The sequence below is a fragment of the Oncorhynchus gorbuscha genome, unplaced genomic scaffold (genome assembly GCF_021184085.1).
Source record: "Oncorhynchus gorbuscha isolate QuinsamMale2020 ecotype Even-year unplaced genomic scaffold, OgorEven_v1.0 Un_scaffold_2186, whole genome shotgun sequence".
Classification (NCBI taxonomy): Eukaryota; Metazoa; Chordata; class Actinopteri; order Salmoniformes; family Salmonidae; genus Oncorhynchus; species Oncorhynchus gorbuscha.
This window is the reverse complement of record NW_025746760.1, coordinates 50001-73671: the sequence shown is the minus strand read 5'-3', so window position 1 is coordinate 73671 and position 23671 is coordinate 50001. Positions and strand designations below refer to the sequence as shown.

Below are 23671 nucleotides of genomic sequence, written 5' to 3'. Positions count from 1 at the left end.
GGACAGATTATAGAGGTAAACCCTTCATGTCAGTTCAGTGATTGTAAAGGGACAGATTATAGAGGTAAACCCTTCATGTCAGTTCAGTGATTGTAAAGGGACAGATTATAGAGGTAAACCCTTCATGTCAGTTCAGTGATTGTAAAGGGACAGATTATAGAGGTAAACCCTTCATGTCAGTTCAGTGATTGTAAAGGGACAGATTATAGAGGTAAACCCATCATGTCAGTTCAGTGATTGTAAAGGGACAGATTATAGAGGTAAACCCTTCATGTCAGTTCAGTTCAGTGATTGTAAAGGGACAGATTATAGAGATACACCCTTCATGTCAGTTCAGTGATTGTAAAGGGACAGATTATAGAGGTAAACCCATCATGTCAGTTCAGTGATTGTAAAGGGACAGATTATAGAGGTAAACCCATCATGTCAGTTCAGTGATTGTAAAGGGACAGATTATAGAGGTAAACCCATCATGTCAGTTCAGTGATTGTAAAGGGACAGATTATAGAGGTAAACCCATCATGTCAGTTCAGTGATTGTAAAGGGACAGATTATAGAGGTAAACCCTTCATGTCACTTCAGTGATTGTAAAGGGACAGATTATAGAGGTAAACCCTTCATGTCAGTTCAGTTCAGTGATTGTAAAGGGACAGATTATAGAGGTAAACCCTTCATGTCAGTTCAGTGATTGTAAAGGGACAGATTATAGAGGTAAACCCATCATGTCAGTTCAGTGATTGTAAAGGGACAGATTATAGAGGTAAACCCTTCATGTCAGTTCAGTGATTGTAAAGGGACAGATTATAGAGGTAAACCCTTCATGTCAGTTCAGTGATTGTAAAGGGACAGATTATAGAGGTAAACCCTTCATGTCAGTTCAGTGATTGTAAAGGGACAGATTATAGAGGTAAACCCTTCATGTCAGTTCAGTGATTGTAAAGGGACAGATTATAGAGGTAAACCCTTCATGTCAGTTCAGTGATTGTAAAGGGACAGATTATAGAGGTAAACCCTTCATGTCAGTTCAGTGATTGTAAAGGGACAGATTATAGAGGTAAACCCTTCATGTCAGTTCAGTGATTGTAAAGGGACAGATTATAGAGGTAAACCCATCATGTCAGTTCAGTGATTGTAAAGGGACAGATTATAGAGGTAAACCCTTCATGTCAGTTCAGTTCAGTGATTGTAAAGGGACAGATTATAGAGATAAACCCTTCATGTCAGTTCAGTGATTGTAAAGGGACAGATTATAGAGGTAAACCCATCATGTCAGTTCAGTGATTGTAAAGGGACAGATTATAGAGGTAAACCCATCATGTCAGTTCAGTGATTGTAAAGGGACAGATTATAGAGGTAAACCCATCATGTCAGTTCAGTGATTGTAAAGGGACAGATTATAGAGGTAAACCCATCATGTCAGTTCAGTGATTGTAAAGGGACAGATTATAGAGGTAAACCCTTCATGTCAGTTCAGTGATTGTAAAGGGACAGATTATAGAGGTAAACCCATCATGTCAGTTCAGTGATTGTAAAGGGACAGATTATAGAGGTAAACCCATCATGTCAGTTCAGTTCAGTGATTGTAAAGGGACAGATTATAGAGGTAAACCCATCATGTCAGTTCAGTTCAGTGATTGTAAAGGGACAGATTATAGAGGTAAACCCATCATGTCAGTTCAGTGATTGTAAAGGGACAGATTATAGAGGTAAACCCATCATGTCAGTTCAGTGATTGTAAAGGGACAGATTATAGAGGTAAACCCATCATGTCAGTTCAGTGATTGTAAAGGGACAGATTATAGAGGTAAACCCATCATGTCAGTTCAGTGATTGTAAAGGGACAGATTATAGAGGTAAACCCATCATGTCAGTTCAGTGATTGTAAAGGGACAGATTATAGAGGTAAACCCATCATGTCAGTTCAGTGATTGTAAAGGGACAGATTATAGAGGTAAACCCATCATGTCACTTCAGTGATTGTAAAGGGACAGATTATAGAGGTAAACCCATCATGTCAGTTCAGTGATTGTAAAGGGACAGATTATAGAGGTAAACCCATCATGTCACTTCAGTGATTGTAAAGGGACAGATTATAGAGGTAAACCCATCATGTCAGTTCAGTGATTGTAAAGGGACAGATTATAGAGGTAAACCCATCATGTCAGTTCAGTGATTGTAAAGGGACAGATTATAGAGGTAAACCCATCATGTCAGTTCAGTTCAGTGATTGTAAAGGGACAGATTATAGAGGTAAACCCATCATGTCAGTTCAGTGATTGTAAAGGGACAGATTATAGAGATAAACCCATCATGTCAGTTCAGTGATTGTAAAGGGACAGATTATAGAGGTAAACCCATCATGTCAGTTCAGTGATTGTAAAGGGACAGATTATAGAGATAAACCCATCATGTCAGTTCAGTGATTGTAAAGGGACAGATTATAGAGGTAAACCCATCATGTCAGTTCAGTGATTGTAAAGGGACAGATTATAGAGGTAAATCCATCATGTCAGTTCAGTGATTGTAAAGGGACAGATTATAGAGGTAAACCCATCATGTCAGTTCAGTGATTGTAAAGGGACAGATTATAGAGGTAAACCCATCATGTCAGTTCAGTGATTGTAAAGGGACAGATTATAGAGGTAAACCCATCATGTCAGTTCAGTGATTGTAAAGGGACAGATTATAGAGGTAAACCCATCATGTCAGTTCAGTTCAGTGATTGTAAAGGGACAGATTATAGAGGTAAACCCATCATGTCAGTTCAGTGATTGTAAAGGGACAGATTATAGAGGTAAACCCATCATGTCAGTTCAGTGATTGTAAAGGGACAGATTATAGAGGTAAACCCATCATGTCAGTTCAGTGATTGTAAAGGGACAGATTATAGAGGTAAACCCATCATGTCAGTTCAGTGATTGTAAAGGGACAGATTATAGAGGTAAACCCATCATGTCAGTTCAGTGATTGTAAAGGGACAGATTATAGAGGTAAACCCATCATGTCAGTTCAGTGATTGTAAAGGGACAGATTATAGAGGTAAACCCTTCATGTCAGTTCAGTGATTGTAAAGGGACAGATTATAGAGGTAAACCCTTCATGTCAGTTCAGTGATTGTAAAGGGACAGATTATAGAGGTAAACCCTTCATGTCAGTTCAGTGATTGTAAAGGGACAGATTATAGAGGTAAACCCTTCATGTCAGTTCAGTGATTGTAAAGGGACAGATTATAGAGGTAAACCCTTCATGTCAGTTCAGTGATTGTAAAGGGACAGATTATAGAGGTAAACCCTTCATGTCAGTTCAGTGATTGTAAAGGGACAGATTATAGAGGTAAACCCTTCATGTCAGTTCAGTGATTGTAAAGGGACAGATTATAGAGGTAAACCCATCATGTCAGTTCAGTGATTGTAAAGGGACAGATTATAGAGGTAAACCCTTCATGTCAGTTCAGTTCAGTGATTGTAAAGGGACAGATTATAGAGATAAACCCTTCATGTCAGTTCAGTGATTGTAAAGGGACAGATTATAGAGGTAAACCCATCATGTCAGTTCAGTGATTGTAAAGGGACAGATTATAGAGGTAAACCCATCATGTCAGTTCAGTGATTGTAAAGGGACAGATTATAGAGGTAAACCCATCATGTCAGTTCAGTGATTGTAAAGGGACAGATTATAGAGGTAAACCCATCATGTCAGTTCAGTGATTGTAAAGGGACAGATTATAGAGGTAAACCCTTCATGTCAGTTCAGTGATTGTAAAGGGACAGATTATAGAGGTAAACCCATCATGTCAGTTCAGTGATTGTAAAGGGACAGATTATAGAGGTAAACCCATCATGTCAGTTCAGTTCAGTGATTGTAAAGGGACAGATTATAGAGGTAAACCCATCATGTCAGTTCAGTTCAGTGATTGTAAAGGGACAGATTATAGAGGTAAACCCATCATGTCAGTTCAGTGATTGTAAAGGGACAGATTATAGAGGTAAACCCATCATGTCAGTTCAGTGATTGTAAAGGGACAGATTATAGAGGTAAACCCATCATGTCAGTTCAGTGATTGTAAAGGGACAGATTATAGAGGTAAACCCATCATGTCAGTTCAGTGATTGTAAAGGGACAGATTATAGAGGTAAACCCATCATGTCAGTTCAGTGATTGTAAAGGGACAGATTATAGAGGTAAACCCATCATGTCAGTTCAGTGATTGTAAAGGGACAGATTATAGAGGTAAACCCATCATGTCAGTTCAGTGATTGTAAAGGGACAGATTATAGAGGTAAACCCATCATGTCAGTTCAGTGATTGTAAAGGGACAGATTATAGAGGTAAACCCATCATGTCACTTCAGTGATTGTAAAGGGACAGATTATAGAGGTAAACCCATCATGTCAGTTCAGTGATTGTAAAGGGACAGATTATAGAGGTAAACCCATCATGTCAGTTCAGTGATTGTAAAGGGACAGATTATAGAGGTAAACCCATCATGTCAGTTCAGTTCAGTGATTGTAAAGGGACAGATTATAGAGGTAAACCCATCATGTCAGTTCAGTGATTGTAAAGGGACAGATTATAGAGATAAACCCATCATGTCAGTTCAGTGATTGTAAAGGGACAGATTATAGAGGTAAACCCATCATGTCAGTTCAGTGATTGTAAAGGGACAGATTATAGAGATAAACCCATCATGTCAGTTCAGTGATTGTAAAGGGACAGATTATAGAGGTAAACCCATCATGTCAGTTCAGTGATTGTAAAGGGACAGATTATAGAGGTAAATCCATCATGTCAGTTCAGTGATTGTAAAGGGACAGATTATAGAGGTAAACCCATCATGTCAGTTCAGTGATTGTAAAGGGACAGATTATAGAGGTAAACCCATCATGTCAGTTCAGTGATTGTAAAGGGACAGATTATAGAGGTAAACCCATCATGTCAGTTCAGTGATTGTAAAGGGACAGATTATAGAGGTAAACCCATCATGTCAGTTCAGTTCAGTGATTGTAAAGGGACAGATTATAGAGGTAAACCCATCATGTCAGTTCAGTGATTGTAAAGGGACAGATTATAGAGGTAAACCCATCATGTCAGTTCAGTTCAGTGATTGTAAAGGGACAGATTATAGAGGTAAACCCATCATGTCAGTTCAGTGATTGTAAAGGGACAGATTATAGAGGTAAACCCATCATGTCAGTTCAGTGATTGTAAAGGGACAGATTATAGAGATAAACCCATCATGTCAGTTCAGTGATTGTAAAGGGACAGATTATAGAGGTAATGTTATGCAGGTGAATGAGGACCCAAAAGCGACTTGGCGAGTTTTTAATCCAGTAAGAAACTTTACAAAACAAAAAGCATAATACTACTCGTAAAGACGAGAACAGACTGGAGACTTGATCGAGAACTGCAGGTTGCCTCGGGAAGGCACTTGAACCTAGCAGACTCAGACACCTGCTCACCACGCAGCATCTGAGGGAAACACGACACGACAGGGCAAAACATAGACACAGCACGGTGAATTATAGATGAGGATCCGACAGGGCAGGTACGGAAAACAAGGAGAGAAATAGGGACTCTAATCAGGGAAAAGGATCGGGAACAGGTGTGGGAAGACTAAATGATGATTAGGGGAATAGGAACAGCTGGGAGCAGGAACGGAACGATAGAGAGAAGAGAGAGCGAGAGTGAGAGAGGGAGGGGGAGAGAGAGGGATAGAAAGAGGGAAAGAACCTAATAAGACCAGCAGAGGGAAACGAATAGAAGGGGAAGCACAGGGACAAGACATGATAATTAATGACAAAACATGACAGTACCCCCCACTCACCGAGCGCCTCCTGGCGCACTCGAGAGGAATCCTGGCGGCAACGGAGGAAATCATCAATGAGTGAACGGTCCAGCACGTCCCGAGACGGAACCCAACTCCTCTCCTCAGGACCGTAACCCTCCCAATCCACTAAGTATTGGTGACCCCGTCCCGAGAACGCATGTCCATGATCTTATGTACCTTGTAAATAGGTGCGCTCTCGACAAGGACGGGAGGGGGAGGGAAGACGAACGGGGGTGCGAAGAAAGGGCTTGACACAGGAGACATGGAAGACAGGATGGACGCGACGAAGATGTCGCGGAAGAAGCAGTCGCACAGCGACAGGATTGACGACCTGGGAGACACGGAACGGACCAATGAACCGCGGAGTCAACTTACGAGAAGCTGTCGTAAGAGGAAGGTTGCGAGTGGAAAGCCACACTCTCTGGCCGCAACAATACCTTGGACTCTTAATCCTGCGTTTATTGGCGGCTCTCACAGTCTGTGCCCTGTAGCGGCAAAGTGCAGACCTCACCCTCCTCCAGGTGCGCTCACAACGTTGGACAAACGCTTGAGCGGAGGGAACGCTGGACTCGGCAAGCTGGGATGAGAACAGAGGAGGCTGGTAACCCAGACTACTCTGAAACGGAGATAACCCGGTAGAAGACGAAGGAAGCGAGTTGTGAGCGTATTCTGCCCAGGGGAGCTGTTCTGCCCAAGACGCAGGGTTTCTGAAAGAAAGGCTGCGTAGTATGCGACCAATCGTCTGATTGGCCCTCTCTGCTTGACCGTTAGACTGGGGATGAAACCCGGAAGAGAGACTGACGGACGCACCAATCAAACGACAGAACTCCCTCCAAAACTGTGACGTGAATTGCGGGCCTCTGTCTGAAACGGCGTCTAACGGGAGGCCATGAATTCTGAACACATTCTCGATAATGATTTGTGCCGTCTCCTTAGCGGAAGGAAGTTTAGCGAGGGGAATGAAATGTGCCGCCTTAGAGAACCTATCGACAACCGTAAGAATCACAGTCTTCCCCGCAGACAAAGGCAGACCGGTAATGAAGTCTAGGGCGATGTGAGACCATGGTCGAGAAGGAATGGGGAGCGGTCTGAGACGACCGGCAGGAGGAGAGTTACCCGACTTAGTCTGCGCGCAGTCCGAACAAGCAGCCACGAAACGGCGCGTGTCACGCTCCTGAGTCGGCCACCAAAAGCGCTGGCGAATAGACGCAAGAGTGCCTCGAACACCGGGATGACCAGCTAACTTGGCAGAGTGAGCCCACTGAAGAACAGCCAGACGAGTGGAAACAGGAACGAAAAGGAGGTTACTAGGACAAGCGCGCGGCGACGCAGTGTGCGTGAGTGCTTGCTTAACCTGTCTTTCAATTCCCCAGACTGTTAACCCGACAACACGCCCATAAGGAAGAATCCCCTCGGGATCAGTAGAAGCCACAGAAGAACTAAACAGACGGGATAAGGCATCAGGCTTGGTGTTCTTGCTACCCGGACGGTAAGAAATCACAAACTCGAAACGAGCGAAAAACAACGCCCAACGAGCTTGACGGGCATTAAGTCGTTTGGCAGAACGGATGTACTCAAGGTTCTTATGGTCTGTCCAAACGACAAAAGGAACGGTCGCCCCCTCCAACCACTGTCGCCATTCGCCTAGGGCTAAGCGGATGGCGAGCAGTTCACGGTTACCCACATCATAGTTGCGCTCAGATGGCGACAGGCGATGAGAAAAATAAGCGCAAGGATGAACCTTATCGTCAGACTGGAAGCGCTGGGATAGAATGGCTCCCACGCCTACCTCTGAAGCGTCAACCTGGACAATGAATTGTCTAGTGACGTCAGGAGTAACGAGGATAGGAGCGGACGTAAAACGTTCTTTTAGAAGATCAAAAGCTCCCTGGGCGGAACCGGACCACTTAAAACACGTCTTGACAGAAGTAAGAGCTGTGAGAGGGGCAGCAACTTGACCGAAATTACGAATGAAACGCCGATAGAAATTAGCGAAACCTAAAAAGCGCTGCAACTCGACACGTGACCTTGGAACGGGCCAATCACTGACAGCTTGGACCTTAGCGGAATCCATCTGAATGCCTTCAGCGGAAATAACGGAACCGAGAAAAGTAACGGAGGAGACATGAAAAGAGCACTTCTCAGCCTTTACGTAGAGACAATTCTCTAAAAGGCGCTGTAGAACACGTCGAACGTGCTGAACATGAATCTCGAGTGACGGTGAAAAAATCAGGATATCGTCAAGATAGACAAAAACAAAGATGTTCAGCATGTCTCTCAGAACATCATTAACTAATGCCTGAAAAACAGCTGGCGCATTGGCGAGACCAAACGGCAGAACCCGGTACTCAAAATGCCCTAACGGAGTGTTAAACGCCGTTTTCCACTCGTCCCCCTCTCTGATGCGCACGAGATGGTAAGCGTTACGAAGGTCCAACTTAGTAAAGCACCTGGCTCCCTGCAGAATCTCGAAGGCTGATGACATAAGGGGAAGCGGATAACGATTCTTAACCGTTATGTCATTCAGCCCTCGATAATCCACGCAGGGCGCAGAGTACCGTCCTTCTTCTTAACAAAAAAGAACCCCGCCCCGGCCGGAGAGGAAGAAGGCACTATGGTACCGGCGTCAAGAGACACAGATAAATAATCCTCGAGAGCCTTACGTTCGGGAGCCGACAGAGAGTATAGTCTACCCCGAGGAGGAGTGGTCCCCGGAAGGAGATCAATACTACAATCATACGACCGGTGAGGAGGAAGGGAGTTGGCTCGGGACCGACTGAAGACCGTGCGCAGATCATGATATTCCTCCGGCACTCCTGTCAAATCGCCAGGTTCCTCCTGAGAAGTGGGGACAGAAGAAATGGGAGGGATGGCAGACATTAAGCACTTCACATGACAAGATACGTTCCAGGATAGGATAGAATTACAAGACCAATTAATAGAAGGATTATGACATACTAGCCAGGGATGACCCAAAACAACAGGTGTGAAAGGTGAACGAAAAATCAAAAAGAAATAGTCTCACTGTGGTTACCAGATACTGTGAGAGTTAAAGGTAGTGTCTCAAATCTGATACTGGGAAGATGACTACCATCTAAGGCAAACATGGGCGTAGGCTTGTCTAACTGTCTGAAAGGAATGTTATGTTTCCGAACCCATGCTTCGTCCATGAAACAACCCTCAGCCCCAGAGTCAATCAAGGCACTGCATGTAGCACCCGAACCGGTCCAGCGTAGATGGACCGACATAGTAGTACAGGATCTAGATGAAGAGACCTGAGTAGTAGCGCTCACCAGTAGCCCTCCGCTTACTGATGGGCTCTGGCCTCTTACTGGACATGAATTAACAAAATGTCCATCAAATCCGCAATAGAGGCACAGGCGGTTGGTGATCCTCCGTTCCCTCTCCTTAGTCGAGATGCGAATCCCTCCCAGCTGCATGGGCTCAGTCTCAGAGCCAGAGGAGGGAGATGGTTGCGATGCGGAGCAGGGAAACACCGTTGATGCGAACTCTCTTCCACGAGCCTGGTGACGAAGATCTACCCGTCGTTCTATGCGGATGGCGAGAGCAATCAAAGAGTCCACACTGGAAGGAACCTCCCGAGAGAGAATCTCATCTTTGACCACTGTGTGGAGTCCCTCCAGAAAACGAGCGAGCAGCGCCGGCTCGTTCCAGTCACTAGAGGCAGCAAGAGTACGAAACTCTATAGAGTAATCCGTTATGGATCGATCACCTTGGCATAGGGAAGCCAGGGCCCTAGAAGCCTCCCCACCAAAAACTGAACGGTCAAAAACCCGAATCATCTCCTCTTTAAAGTTCTGGTAATTGTTAGAACAATCAGCCCTTGCCTCCCAGATAGCTGTGCCCCACTCTCGGGCCCGGCCAGTAAGGAGTGAAATGACGTAAGCAACCCGAGCTCTCTCTCTAGAGTATGTGTTGGGTTGGAGAGAGAACACAATATCACACTGGGTGAGAAAGGAGCGGCACTCCGTGGGCTGCCCGGAGTAGCAAGGTGGGTTATTAACCCTAGGTTCCGGAGGCTCGGCAGGCCAGGAAGTAACAGGTGGCACGAGACGAAGACTCTGGAACTGTCCAGAGAGGTCGGAACCCTGAGCGGCCAGGTTCTCCACGGCATGGCGAGCAGCAGACAATTCCTGCTCGTGTCTGCCGAGCATGGCTCCTTGGATCTTGACGGCAGTGTTACGAGCCTCTGTAGTCGCTGGGTCCATTCCTTGGTCGGATCCTTCTGTTATGCAGGTGAATGAGGACCCAAAAGCGACTTGGCGAAAACAGAGTTTTTAATCCAGTAAGAAACTTTACAAAACAAAAAGCATAATACTACTCGTAAAGACGAGAACAGACTGGAGACTTGATCGAGAACTGCAGGTTGCCTCGGGAAGGCACTTGAACCTAGCAGACTCAGACACCTGCTCACCACGCAGCATCTGAGGGAAACACGACACGACAGGGCAAAACATAGACACAGCACGGTGAATTATAGATGAGGATCCGACAGGGCAGGTACGGAAAACAAGGAGAGAAATAGGGACTCTAATCAGGGAAAAGGATCGGGAACAGGTGTGGGAAGACTAAATGATGATTAGGGGAATAGGAACAGCTGGGAGCAGGAACGGAACGATAGAGAGAAGAGAGAGCGAGAGAGTGAGAGAGGGAGGGGGAGAGAGAGGGATAGAAAGAGGGAAAGAACCTAATAAGACCAGCAGAGGGAAACGAATAGAAGGGGAAGCACAGGGACAAGACATGATAATTAATGACAAAACATGACAGGTAAACCCATCATGTCAGTTCAGTGATTGTAAAGGGACAGATTATAGAGGTAAACCCATCATGTCAGTTCAGTGATTGTAAAGGGACAGATTATAGAGGTAAACCCATCATGTCAGTTCAGTGATTGTAAAGGGACAGATTATAGAGGTAAACCCATCATGTCACTTCAGTTCAGTGATTGTAAAGGGACAGATTATAGAGGTAAACCCATCATGTCAGTTCAGTGATTGTAAAGGGACAGATTATAGAGGTAAACCCATCATGTCAGTTCAGTGATTGTAAAGGGACAGATTATAGAGGTAAACCCATCATGTCAGTTCAGTGATTGTAAAGGGACAGATTATAGAGGTAAACCCATCATGTCAGTTCAGTGATTGTAAAGGGACAGATTATAGAGATAAACCCATCATGTCAGTTCAGTGATTGTAAAGGGACAGATTATAGAGGTAAACCCATCATGTCAGTTCAGTGATTGTAAAGGGACAGATTATAGAGGTAAACCCATCATGTCAGTTCAGTGATTGTAAAGGGACAGATTATAGAGGTAAACCCATCATGTCAGTTCAGTGATTGTAAAGGGACAGATTATAGAGGTAAACCCATCATGTCAGTTCAGTGATTGTAAAGGGACAGATTATAGAGGTAAACCCATCATGTCAGTTCAGTGATTGTAAAGGGACAGATTATAGAGGTAAACCCATCATGTCAGTTCAGTGATTGTAAAGGGACAGATTATAGAGGTAAACCCATCATGTCAGTTCAGTGATTGTAAAGGGACAGATTATAGAGGTAAACCCATCATGTCAGTTCAGTGATTGTAAAGGGACAGATTATAGAGGTAAACCCATCATGTCAGTTCAGTGATTGTAAAGGGACAGATTATAGAGGTAAACCCATCATGTCAGTTCAGTGATTGTAAAGGGACAGATTATAGAGGTAGCTTCTTGTACTTTGTGTATGACATGTTTTCTTTTTGCCTCTTTTCTAAGCCTTTCTAGTTTACAATCTGGGAGAGTAGCCTAGTTGTCTCTGGCCCTGTTAAAAGCTCGGGCACCGCCCGACCGACCTTCTCTATTTTTATAATAAGGTGATAGACTGAATGTCATTTGTCCTGCTGCCTGTCCCACTGCTCCCTCATTTACATACAATTCAATTCATTTAGCAGTCCCTTTCCATAGCATCAACTGCTGCTGGCCTTGAAGGTCAGTATCTGTCTGATAAAATACATCACAAAATACCCTGTATTAGGCCTACATTCTAGGATATAGACATTTTAGGGTATAGAGATGTATTAGCTACACACATACACACACACACACACACACACACACACACACACACACACACACACACACACACACACACACACACACACACACACACACACACACACACACACACAGAGAGAGAGAGAGAGAGAGAGAGAGAGAGAGAGAGAGAGAGAGAGAGAGAGAGAGAGAGAGAGAGAGAGAGAGAGAGAGAGAGAGAAAAGAGCCGTTAAATTCTACAACCACCTAAAAGGAAGCGATTCACAAACCTTCCATAACAAAGCCATCACCTACAGAGAGATGAACCTGGAGAAGAGTCCCCTAAGCTAGCTGGTCCTGGGGCTCTGTTCACAAACACAAACACACCCTACAGAGCCCCAGGACAACAGCACAATTAGACCCAACCAAATCATGAGAAAACAAAAAGATAATTACTTAACACATTGGAAAGAATTAACAAAAAAACAGAGCAAACTAGAATGCTATTTGGCCCTACACAGAGAGTACACAGCGGCAGAATACCTGACCACTGTGACTGACCCAAAATTAAGGAAAGCTTTGACTATGTACAGACTCAGTGAGCATAGCCTTGCTATTGAGAAAGGCCGCCGTAGGCAGACATGGCTCTCAAGAGAAGACAGGCTATGTGCTCACTGCCCACAAAATGAGGTGGAAACTGAGCTGCACTTCCTAACCTCCTGCCCAATGTATGACCATATTAGAGAGACATATTTCCCCCAGATTACACAGATCCACAAAGAATTCGAAAACAAATCCAATTTTGAAAAACTCCCATATCGTTTGGGTGAAATTCCACAGTGTGCCATCACAGCAGCAAGATTTGTGACCTGTTGCCACGAGAAAAGGGCAACCAGTGAAGAACAAACACCATTGTAAATACAACCCATATTTATGCTTATTCATTTGATCTTGTGTCATTTAACTATTTGTACATTGTATATATATATATATATATATATATAATATGACATTTGTAATGTCTTTACTGTTTTTAAACTTCTGTATGTGTAATGTTTACTGTTAATTTTTGTTGTTTTTCACCTTATATATTCACTTTGTATGTTGTCTACCTCACTTGCTTTGGCAATGTTAACACATGTTTCCCATGCCAATAAAGCCCTTGAATTGAATTGAATTGAGAGAGACCTTTTAGTTGGGTAGTCTATATTATCCCAGCGGTGGGTTTGAAATATGATGTAATTGTATATGTCATTGTACTTCCTTAACCTCTAACAGAATCGATTGCTTTAATAAACCCTCTACTGGAAGCCTTAAAATATTTAGATGCACTATTGTAAAGTGGCTGTTCCACTGGATGTCATAAGGTGAATGCACCAATTTGTAAGTCGCTCTGGATAAGAGCGTCTGCTAAATGACTTAAATGTAAATGTAATGAAGCCCATTCTGTTGATTGAACACTCAAACATTCTAAAAGGAATCCACTCTTCCCGTTGTATTATATAAGATACGGTATTATGACATATACATGCATTCTGTTCTGACGTGTCGCCATGCTGCATGGCCCATTCATACCCGACCTCTACTATTGTGACATCCACCAAAGGGAAGAGAATAAAGTCTGTCACGCGGGCGCGCGCTGCTTGTCACCACTGACTGTTGCACACGGAGGAAACGGTACGCTGCTCTCTCTCGGGCTGTGCTCAGACCCTATCTCTTATCTCACCCGCCCTTGGTCTGTTTACACGCAAAACAGTCCGTTGTTGACTGGAATACGATACGAAGATCCTGCTACTAGGCAGGTTTCCTACACGTGTTCTACTGCTCAGTATGCCAGAACGCATGGACTAATTTAACGACGATGGCTTCGTTGCGAATGGTCGCCAAACTCCGTGCTGGAGTTGTCGGATGTACTAAACCGTTCCCCTACGCACTCAAAACAACCCGATCTCCGGTGAAATTACTGCATACGGTAAACTGAAACTACTGTGTGGGAGTAGTGAAAGGAGAGTGCCTCGCTGTAGCAAGACTTCATAGATGGGACCGCTGCGTCGTTATGTAGACATCCAAACTAGGGTTTTGTGTCTTCACAAGTTTTGCACAGTAGTCTGTTATTGTAGGCCTGCACTGTACATGCTCTGTTGGTTTGGGAAACCGGTAGAGTTCTAATGAACTGTCAAATAGTGAGATTGTTGAGCGAGGGTGTCATGCACGTCGCTGTTTCAAATATTTTTGTCTTCGTTTCCATCTTAAATGGCACTACTTTGAAGTACACTGGATTGTAACAGAATTCCAGATCCTTGAACTAATCAACAGGCCTACCGTGAAAAAGATATAGGCAGTCTGGAGAATACAGTGATGCATTTCAATTAGCAAAGCATTGAATCAAGAGAGGGTTTTCCCATTCATTCCATCACGTCTTGACATGTTGTTAAATGAGGACTAAATAGCTTTCCTCTCTCTGAATATAGTCATATAATGTAGTGAAACTGAATGCAGAAGACCTGTTGGGGATCACACACACACACACACACACACACACACACACACACACACACACACACACACACACACACACACACACACACACACACACACACACACACACACACACACACACACACACACACACACACACACACTCTTCCTTGAATTGAATGATTCTGTCTCTTTGTCCTCCTTTTCCCCTCTTGTTCTCCTTAGCTCCAGATGACTGCACTAAAGTGTCACCTATCCCATGCATTATTAATAAGTTACTGTTAAGAGCTCAGTGATTTCCTAACTAGAATGTCAACACCATGTCACCCAGAGTGTTGGCATGGCAATGAATAATAATACCTAGTCCCCAAGGGCTAATGAGGACACTAATGAGGTTCTTTGCCAAGTTAATGAAGAATGCAATGTGAATTATGTGAAACCTCACCCGTGTGTCAGATTAATATAAACTGTGTGTGTGTGTGTGTGTGTGATGTCGGGCCTCCTTAATGAACTGTTTACTGTTTCATTAGAATGATGGCTGTCTGGCAGACACCAGTCAGCAAAGCACAAGAGTGTTGTTAAGGAAGGTGCAGCCAGCCTTCCAATAGGATAGGATGTCTTGGCCCGGGGCCTGAGGGGTCATTTAATGTGCTTTGATCCCAGTAGACGTGTCCCCATACCTTGCTGCTGTGCTGTATCTCTGTCTCTCTGACCCTGCACTTCACTTCGGTCATTCTGTGGGGAATTACATTTGTGCAACGTCATCACATATGGTGAATAAACTAAGTGTACAAAATATTCCATGACACAGACTGACCAGGTGAATCCAGCTGAAAGATATGATCCCTTATTGATGTCGCTTGTTAAATCCACTTCAACCAGTGTAGACGAAGGGGAGGAGACCGGTTAAATAAGGATTTTTTTTTTTAAAGCCTTGAGACAATTGAGAATGTCTGCCATTCAGAGGGTGAATGGGCAGGGCAAAATATTTAAGTGCCTTTGAACGGGGTATGGTAGTAGGTGTCAAGAACCGCAACGCTGCTGGGTTTTCACGCTGAGCAGTTTCTTCTTTGTCTCAAGAATGGTCCATATCCAAAGGAGATCCAGCCAACTTTACACAACTGTGGGAAGAAAGCATTGGAGTCATGGACCAGCATCCCTGTGGAACGTTTTCGACACCTTGTAGAGTCAATGCCCCGACGAATTCAGGCTGTTCTGAGGACAAATGGTGGGGTGGTGTAACTCAATTTTAGGAAGGTGTTCCTAATGCGAGGGTATACTCGGTGTACAATTTCCCCACATTTTCTACACAGCACCACACATCACTGTCAGCCAGAATGGAAGGGGGAGTTGAGTTTTCATAGTCACACATCAATGACTATCACCACAGAACATCTGGGTAGATTGATACTCTTGTGAACGCAGCCCGGCTTCCGGAGGGGAAGGTCCTCAAAGTGTAACAGTATAACTTTAGACGGTCCCCTCACCCATACCCGGGCGCGAACCAGGGACCTTCTGCACACATCAACAACAGTCACCCACGAAGCATCGTTACCCATCGCTCCACAAAAGCCACGGCCCTTGCAGAGCAAGGGGAACTACTACTTCAAGGTCTCAGAGCAAGTGACGTCACCGATTGAAACGCTATTTAGCGTGCACCACCGCTAACTAAGCTAGCCGTTTCACATCCGTTACAAAAAGGTTGTCACGTACCCCCCCCCCCCCCCCCCACCAGACACTGACAGATGCGCACACACTGTTTATCTGCTCCTGACAGGCCCTCTTGTCTGATGAGTCAGTGTGTAATTGAGAGGCTTTTATCCATCTAGAGCCGTGATTGGAGGGAATTACGCGAGTCAGTCGTCCAATCACTAGATCTGACTGGCTGCCCATCTATCTGTTTGTCAGGGTCGTGTTCAGCAGGGAACTGTTTGTGTAATTAATACTTGGATAAGCTTATTTACTATTATGTCCCCTCTTTATGCGGTGCACCGAACACCGCAAGAATTATCACAGTTAATGATTTTAATGTTTGTTTATGTGTCAATTAATCCCGTAAGGGATGGGTTGCCAACTGGTGATTTGACACGAAAATGAAATGTCACTCATTCATTCATACATTGTCTTCTCAATGGACAATATGGTTAGTAGCTTATCCCCTGGTCTCCTTTTCAAAACATATCCACCAACTGAATAGGACCCCTGATGCGATCTTTCTCGATTTAATATGGAACAGGCCAGACTCTTCACCTTAGAGTGCTGAGTATTAAAAGAGTTTAAAATCCAGAAGTGCGTTATTAGCTACAGCAGACTGCAGTTAAAGGATGTCGTGTTTTGGAAATGAAAACCCCTGGGGTTATTTTTAACTGGATGTATTAGTCATTGTAGCTTGCATGATTCCAGACTGTCAGTGCCACTTCCCATCTCTATCTGCCTTTGTGAAACAAGAGCACCTTGGTTCGGCCCAGATAAGCAAACATGAAAAATGCTGAGTTGAGGAGTAACAGGGAATATGAATATGGGCCGTATGTCCTTCAATATGCCCTTCCACATGTCCAGAGTGTATAAGCCAAACGTTAACAGCAGGAAGCTAGGAGCTTGGTTCTACTCTGCTCTCCTCTCTCTCTCTCTCGCTCTCTGCTCTCTCTCGCTCTCTGCTCTCTCTGCTCTCTCTCGCTCTCTGCTCTCTCTGCTCTCTGCTCTCTCTGCTCTCTGCTCTCTGCTGAGTCTTTCTGTCTGTGGCTATTAAATCAATGATGACTCAGATAGATGATAATAATAATAAAAATAGGAAAAATATTAATACTCAATGAGTAATAACAATGAACAGGACAATACAGAAATAAATGAATGAGGACAACAATTCAATAGTTAGAGACCGTTAGCATTGTTGTTATGGGTGTGGCAGGAGGTTCCATATACTGCAGGTAATCTGGCACAAAGAGGTCGCTCTCTCAGCACACCCCACACTGCAACAATGTGTGGTGGCTTTAGCAACACGGGTCATATTTCACTCCAGTATGACAGTAATTGGGAGACTGGGGAGCCAGAGCACTATGGTGTCTCAACCACTAACCACTCTATCCATCCATCGTTATTCTAGCCATCCATGCTGCCTTCTGCATGGCATTTGCCTGAGGGCTGAAGCTATAGTAACTCCTTTGTCAGATCTCAATTGGATAAAATCGGCTGTTGTATAGTGGGCTGTCATTTTAAAGGTCTATGGCTGCATATTGCCACCACTGCACTCCCATATTCCTGCTTTATAACCAGAGCCTATTGGGGATTTATCCTGATTTCATGGGAAATGTGGGTTGCCAAATAATATCCTCCAAAAAGCCAGGAGAATGGAGTTGTAATTTCACTCGCTGCTTAACTGTTGGCCCACACAACAACAAACTATGAGGATGGTAATGATGGATGTTCCTATAAATCTGTATTGTGAGAGTGAGCGAGACCCCCCCCCCCCCCCAGCTGCAGAGCAGGAACTAGCCAGCTCACTGTCACTGATTCACCTCCAGCTAAAGCAGACTTGTCAGAACCCATTAGTTGTAGTATCCAGCCTTATTCCACACTCAATGTAACCAACATTGCTTTCTTCAGTTCTATACAGCCTCCTAGTCAAGTGTCCATCCTGCTATTCCATTTGTGTAACCAACATTGCTTTCTTCAGTTCTATACAGCCTCCTAGTCAAGTGTCCATCCTGCTATTCCATTTGTGTAACCAACATTGCTTTCTTCAGTTCTATACAGCCTCCTAGTCAAGTGTCCATCCTGCTATTCCATTTGTGTAACCAACATTGCTTTCTTCAGTTCTATACAGCCTCCTAGTCAAGTGTCCATCCTGCTATTCCATTTGTGTAACCAACATTGCTTTCTTCAGTTCTATACAGCCTCCTAGTCAAGTGTCCATCCTGCTATTCCATTTGTGTAACCATCATTGCTTTCTTCAGTTCTATACAGCCTCCTAGTCAAGTGTCCATCCTGCTATTCCATTTGTGTAACCAACATTGCTTTCTTCAGTTCTATACAGCCTCCTAGTCAAGTGTCCATCCTGCTATTCCATTTGTGTAACCAACATTGCTTTCTTCAGTTCTATACAGCCTCCTAGTCAAGTGTCCATCCTGCTATTCCATTTGTGTAACCAACATTGCTTTCTTCAGTTCTATACAGCCTCCTAGTCAAGTGTCCATCCTGCTATTCCATTTGTGTAACCAACATTGCTTTCTTCAGTTCTATACAGCCTCCTAGTCAAGTGTCCATCCTGCTATTCCATTTGTGTAACCATCATTGCTTTCTTCAGTTCTATACAGCCTCCTAGTCAAGTGTCCATCCTGCTATTCCATTTGTGTAACCAACATTGCTTTCTTCAGTTCTATACAGCCTCCTAGTCAAGTGTCCATCCTGCTATTCCATTTGTGTAACCATCATTGCTTTCTTCAGTTCTATACAGCCTCCTAGTCAAGTGTCCATCCTGCTATTCCATTTGTGTAACCAACATTGCTTTCTTCAGTTCTATACAGCCTCCTAGTCAAGTGTCCATCCTGCTATTCCATTTGTGTAACCATCATTGCTTTCTTCAGTTCTATACAGCCTCCTAGTCAAGTGTCCATCCTGCTATTCCATTTGTGTAACCATCATTGCTTTCTTCAGTTCTATACAGCCTCCTAGTCAAGTGTCCATCCTGCTATTCCATTTGTGTAACCAACATTGCTTTCTTCAGTTCTATACAGCCTCCTAGTCAAGTGTCCATCCTGCTATTCCATTTGTGTAACCATCATTGCTTTCTTCAGTTCTATACAGCCTCCTAGTCAAGTGTCCATCCTGCTATTCCATTTGTGTAACCAACATTGTTTTGCTCAGGTCTGCACCACTAGTGTAACGATTGTCGTTGGTGGAAAAGGAGTAGACCAAGGTGCAGCGTGGTACATGTTCATGGTACATGTTCATGGTACATGTTCATGGTACATTTAATGAAGAAACTGAACACTAGAACAAAAAACCAACAAAGTGGAAACAAACGAAACAGTTCTGTCTGGTGCAGAAACGCAAAGACGGAAAACAACTACCCACAAATCATAGTGGGAACACAGGCTACCTAAGTATGGCTCTCAATCGGAGACCCCAAATGACAGCTGCCTCTGATTGGGAACCATACCAAGCCAAAAGCAGAAATACAAAACATAGAACAAAAACATAGAATGCCCACCCCAACTCACGCCCTGACCAACCTAAAACAGAGACATAAAAAGAGACAAAGGTCAGGACGTGACAACTAGCTTCAATCACGTAGGCCTTTAAATGCCTTGCAGATCATAGGCCATTGACAATCCGCTTTTAAACCATCCTCCTAGTAACAAAAATATCCATTGTAGTCCGAGGCCAAATACAAACTATTAGTCTAGACTTGATTCATCGCACCCTGGATTTTCCAATGTCCAGGGTATCAATGTAATGAATGCGGTGTGTCCGTTTAGACTCTTCATTAGTATTCCCTTCCCCCATCGGACCGCACCACACTTCTTTATTATAGAGTAGGGATGTGTCCCAAATGGCACCCTATTACCTATTTAGTGCACTACTTTTCTCTCTTTTTAATTTTCTTTTACTGTTTATTCAGTTTTACACACAAGACAACACAAAACAATATTAATAATATACTCAACTAGAAAAAATACAAATATAAAAAAAAAAACTTTTTAAAGATACTGTACTTTAGACAGGTTAAACGCACCAGGCAGAAGGCTACAAAGGTTAAAGGGCAATCTGTAGTACTGGGACAGAGCAAACACCTCACCATTGTTCCTGTGAACAGTCAAGGGATAAGGGTGGAGAAATGCAACCACTCACAGACAGTCATGGCCACAGACCGACCATCCACTGGACCAAAAATAAAGTTTACAATGCTTTAAAAGAAAAAAATGAATAATAATTTCATGTAAGCGTGAACAAAATGTTTTTAAAAAACAAAAAAAAACAGGGCAAAACAAGTTCAAAACAAGTCTCTGACCGGGCAAGATGAACAAGGCATCCTCAGGTCAATCAATAAGCACATCATCATCACCTTAACCCCCCTCCCAAAAAAAAAAGAAATGCTCGTCCCGCCTTTAAGTCATAGGGGGTCAAATACAGACTTATTTTTGTTTTAATATGAATGCCGTCAGAGGATGGACTGTTTAAAGTAAGACCGGAATGGAGCCCAAGCCTCAACAGTTTGGGGTTCCCACATCTATTAAATGACATTTTTATATACATCTCTCACCCAATATTTATAAGATGGTGGAGCTGCCATCTTCCAGTTCTGTAGTATTAGCCGTCTAGCTAAAAGAGTTGTATAAGCAACAGTGTCCGACTGGAGTCTTGATAGGGGTTACATATGGGCAGTACTCCAAAAAGGGCTGTAAGGGGAGACGGATCTATAACAGTGTCATATATCAGAGAAACATTTAAATATGAATTCCCAGAAACCTGACAGTTTATGACAGCCCCAAAACATATGCAACAGTGTGGCTGGTTCCACTTTACATCTGACACAGGTAGGATCAAAATCAGAGAATATTCTTCCAAGTTTGGCCCCGACCAGTGGATACGGTGAACCACCTTGAATTGAATGAGGCTGTGTCTAGTGCTAAAGAGGACGAGTGCACCCTGTGCAGCACAGATTCCCAGGCGTCTTCCCCAAGTTCCTCCCCCAAATCCTTTTCCCATCAAGTCTTTAAAGGCACCAAAGAAGGGTTCTGTAGGTCATGAATGATTGCATATACATCTGAAATTGCACCCCTAGAAAGCTTGTTCAGCTCAAAAATGCTCTCTATAGCTGTATTCGCAGGCCTATGGGGAAATGCAGGTGTGTTAGCTCTGACAAAGTTCCTAGTCTGGAGAAAAAGTGGGATTGGGGAAGGTTGAACTTTTCCTGTAGCTGAGCAAAAGAGGCAAATGTATCAAAGAATAATTGGGCTAGTGAGGAGAGGCCTAGTGAGTGCCAAATGGCAAAAGCCCCATCATTCAAAGTTGGAGGAAATAAAATGTTCTGATTGATTGATAGAGAAAAGCCTCGGAGGCTAAAGGGAAAACGGAACTGATTCCTAATTTTAAGAGACTGCGTTACAATTGGGTTGACACACCTTTTGCCTAGGGACACTGGGACTTTCTACCAATCCGTGGTACCTTTCCATCCCAAATCAAATACATGAATGTTTGATCCAGTGAATTAAAAAAGATTTTGGAATAAAAATGGGTAAACATTGAAATAAATATAAAAATTTGGGCAACATTCATTTTGATGACATTTATCCTTCCAATAAGAGAGAGGTAGCGAATTCCAAAAAGCAAAACATTGTTTCTGTAACGGTTTTCTTCTGTGGACGAAGGATCAGACCAAAGCGCAACGTGGTTAGTGTTCAACATGTTTAATAAAGACCATAAACGTGAACACTACAAAATACCAAAACAACAAATGTGAGAAACCGAAACAGTCCTATCTGGTGCATAGACACAAAAACAGAAGACAACCACCCACAAAACCCAACACAAAACAGGCTACCTAAATATGGTTCCCAATCAGAGACAATGATAAACACCTGCCTCTGATTGAGAACCATATCAGGCCAAACAACAAACCCAACATAGAAACATAAAACATAGAATGCTCACGTCCTGACCAACACTGAAACAAAGAAAACACAAAAGAACTATGGTCAGAATGTGACAGTCCTGTGGTATCCAGTAGAGGCTGAGTTTCCATAGGATTTCAGTCCTGTGGTATCTAGTAGAGGCTCAGTTGAGGAACTATTGAGATGTATTGTCCTCCAATTGGAGTTTCTGCCTTTTTGAAGTTCTTTACCTCAGACTGTAAAATGGGTTTTGCCTGTCCATATTCTAACCCTCAGAATGATACACTGGTGTTAAAGATGTGATCAGGTATAATTAGCCTACAACAAATAGGAATTACAACAGTAGTGACATAAACATACTATTTTCAGGCAATGTCAAGTAGTCTTGGACGGTGTACCGTGTATCGGGGTTATTTTAAAGTACCGACGGTATGCTTTTCAATACCGCCAATTTAAAAAAAATTCTATTGTATGTTTACAAATGGCACACAGAGCGACCGTGACAATTCACTGTTGAGCAGCACAAGAGAGGTGATTCACTACTAATGTTTGCCTGCTAAATATCTTAACTAGAAGTTAACTATCTAACTGTTTTCTCCAGTTCAGGGCTCCAGCTATACATTGGTTTGCTAACTTGCTAGCTATAGGTGGCTAGCTTTCAAAGATCACCCTGTGTTATAGAAGTTCACAAACACTCTCTTCAAACGTTGTCTAAACTGTCACCCAACAGAGAAGAATGTCTGATTGCTGTCCGGCTGGCTGGCTGGCTGGCGCTCTGTGGCTAAATCTGCTGCCTCACTCCTATCAGTCAGCCAGTGTCACAGTAACCACTATCTTAAGGAGCACCCTGTTTGGGTAAGAATGAATATAAACATGCAGTGCTTGATTTGGTCCGGAGCTGTCCGGAGCGCTGTACCAACGATAAACCACAGCCTGTCATTTCAAATGGGAACAAATGAGCCATAGTGGTGGGCAGAGCCAAGCAAGCAGGTGGGCAGGGCCAAGCACAAGCTAGTGAGATCCTATTGGTGCGTTCTAGCATGGATTTACATATTTCCATTTGAACACCTACTCTGTGAAGTGCGCGTGCACAATAACACAATTCACCTTTGCACTTCTAAACAACGTCATTTTTTGAAACAGGCAAAGGGTAAAGTCTACAAAACATAGTCAACTATATACCTAACTACATTCAGATCAAATGTTTCATTGTTGAGTAAATGATCAGAATGTCGGCCCAGATCCATCTCATTCCATCTTCTCCCACTGATGGCCACTGTGCTTCCTCTCACTAACATATCTGCAGGGTTTCCTAAACTCAGTCTGATGGGTTCTGATGGGGGTACAACAGTTGAACTAAACTCAGTCTGATGGGTTCTGATGGGGGTACAACAGTTGAACTAAACTCAGTCTGATGGGTTCTGATGGGGGTACAACAGTTGTACTAAACTCAGTCTGATGGGTTCTGATGGGGGTACAACAGTTGAACTAAACTCAGTCTGATGGGTCCTGATGGGGGTACAACAGTTGAACTAAACTCAGTCTGATGGGTCCTGATGGGGGTACAACAGTTGAACTAAACTCGTGGGGCATTTAAGTTATATTCTTCAAGAATAAATAGTTACATATCGTTCACGTATAAATCCAAAAATGAATATAGCAACTGCAGATTGCCCCTTTTTTAACCATCTATGAATGAAACACTGATGTCAGTAAGG

The 23671-nt window shown here is 43.5% G+C and overlaps 1 protein-coding gene across 1 annotated transcript in view; it reads left to right on the top strand.

Moving 5' to 3' along the window:
* The first annotated feature begins 13499 nt into the window (after positions 1–13499).
* LOC124025126 (calcium uniporter protein, mitochondrial-like) overlaps positions 13500–23671 on the top strand; it is a 32124-nt gene continuing 21952 nt past the window's right edge. Inside the window, exon 1 of the mRNA XM_046338794.1 lies at positions 13500–13834. Within this exon, the coding sequence (XP_046194750.1) occupies positions 13724–13834 (111 nt within the window). The 5' untranslated portion in view covers positions 13500–13723. The remainder of the gene's footprint in view (positions 13835–23671) is intronic.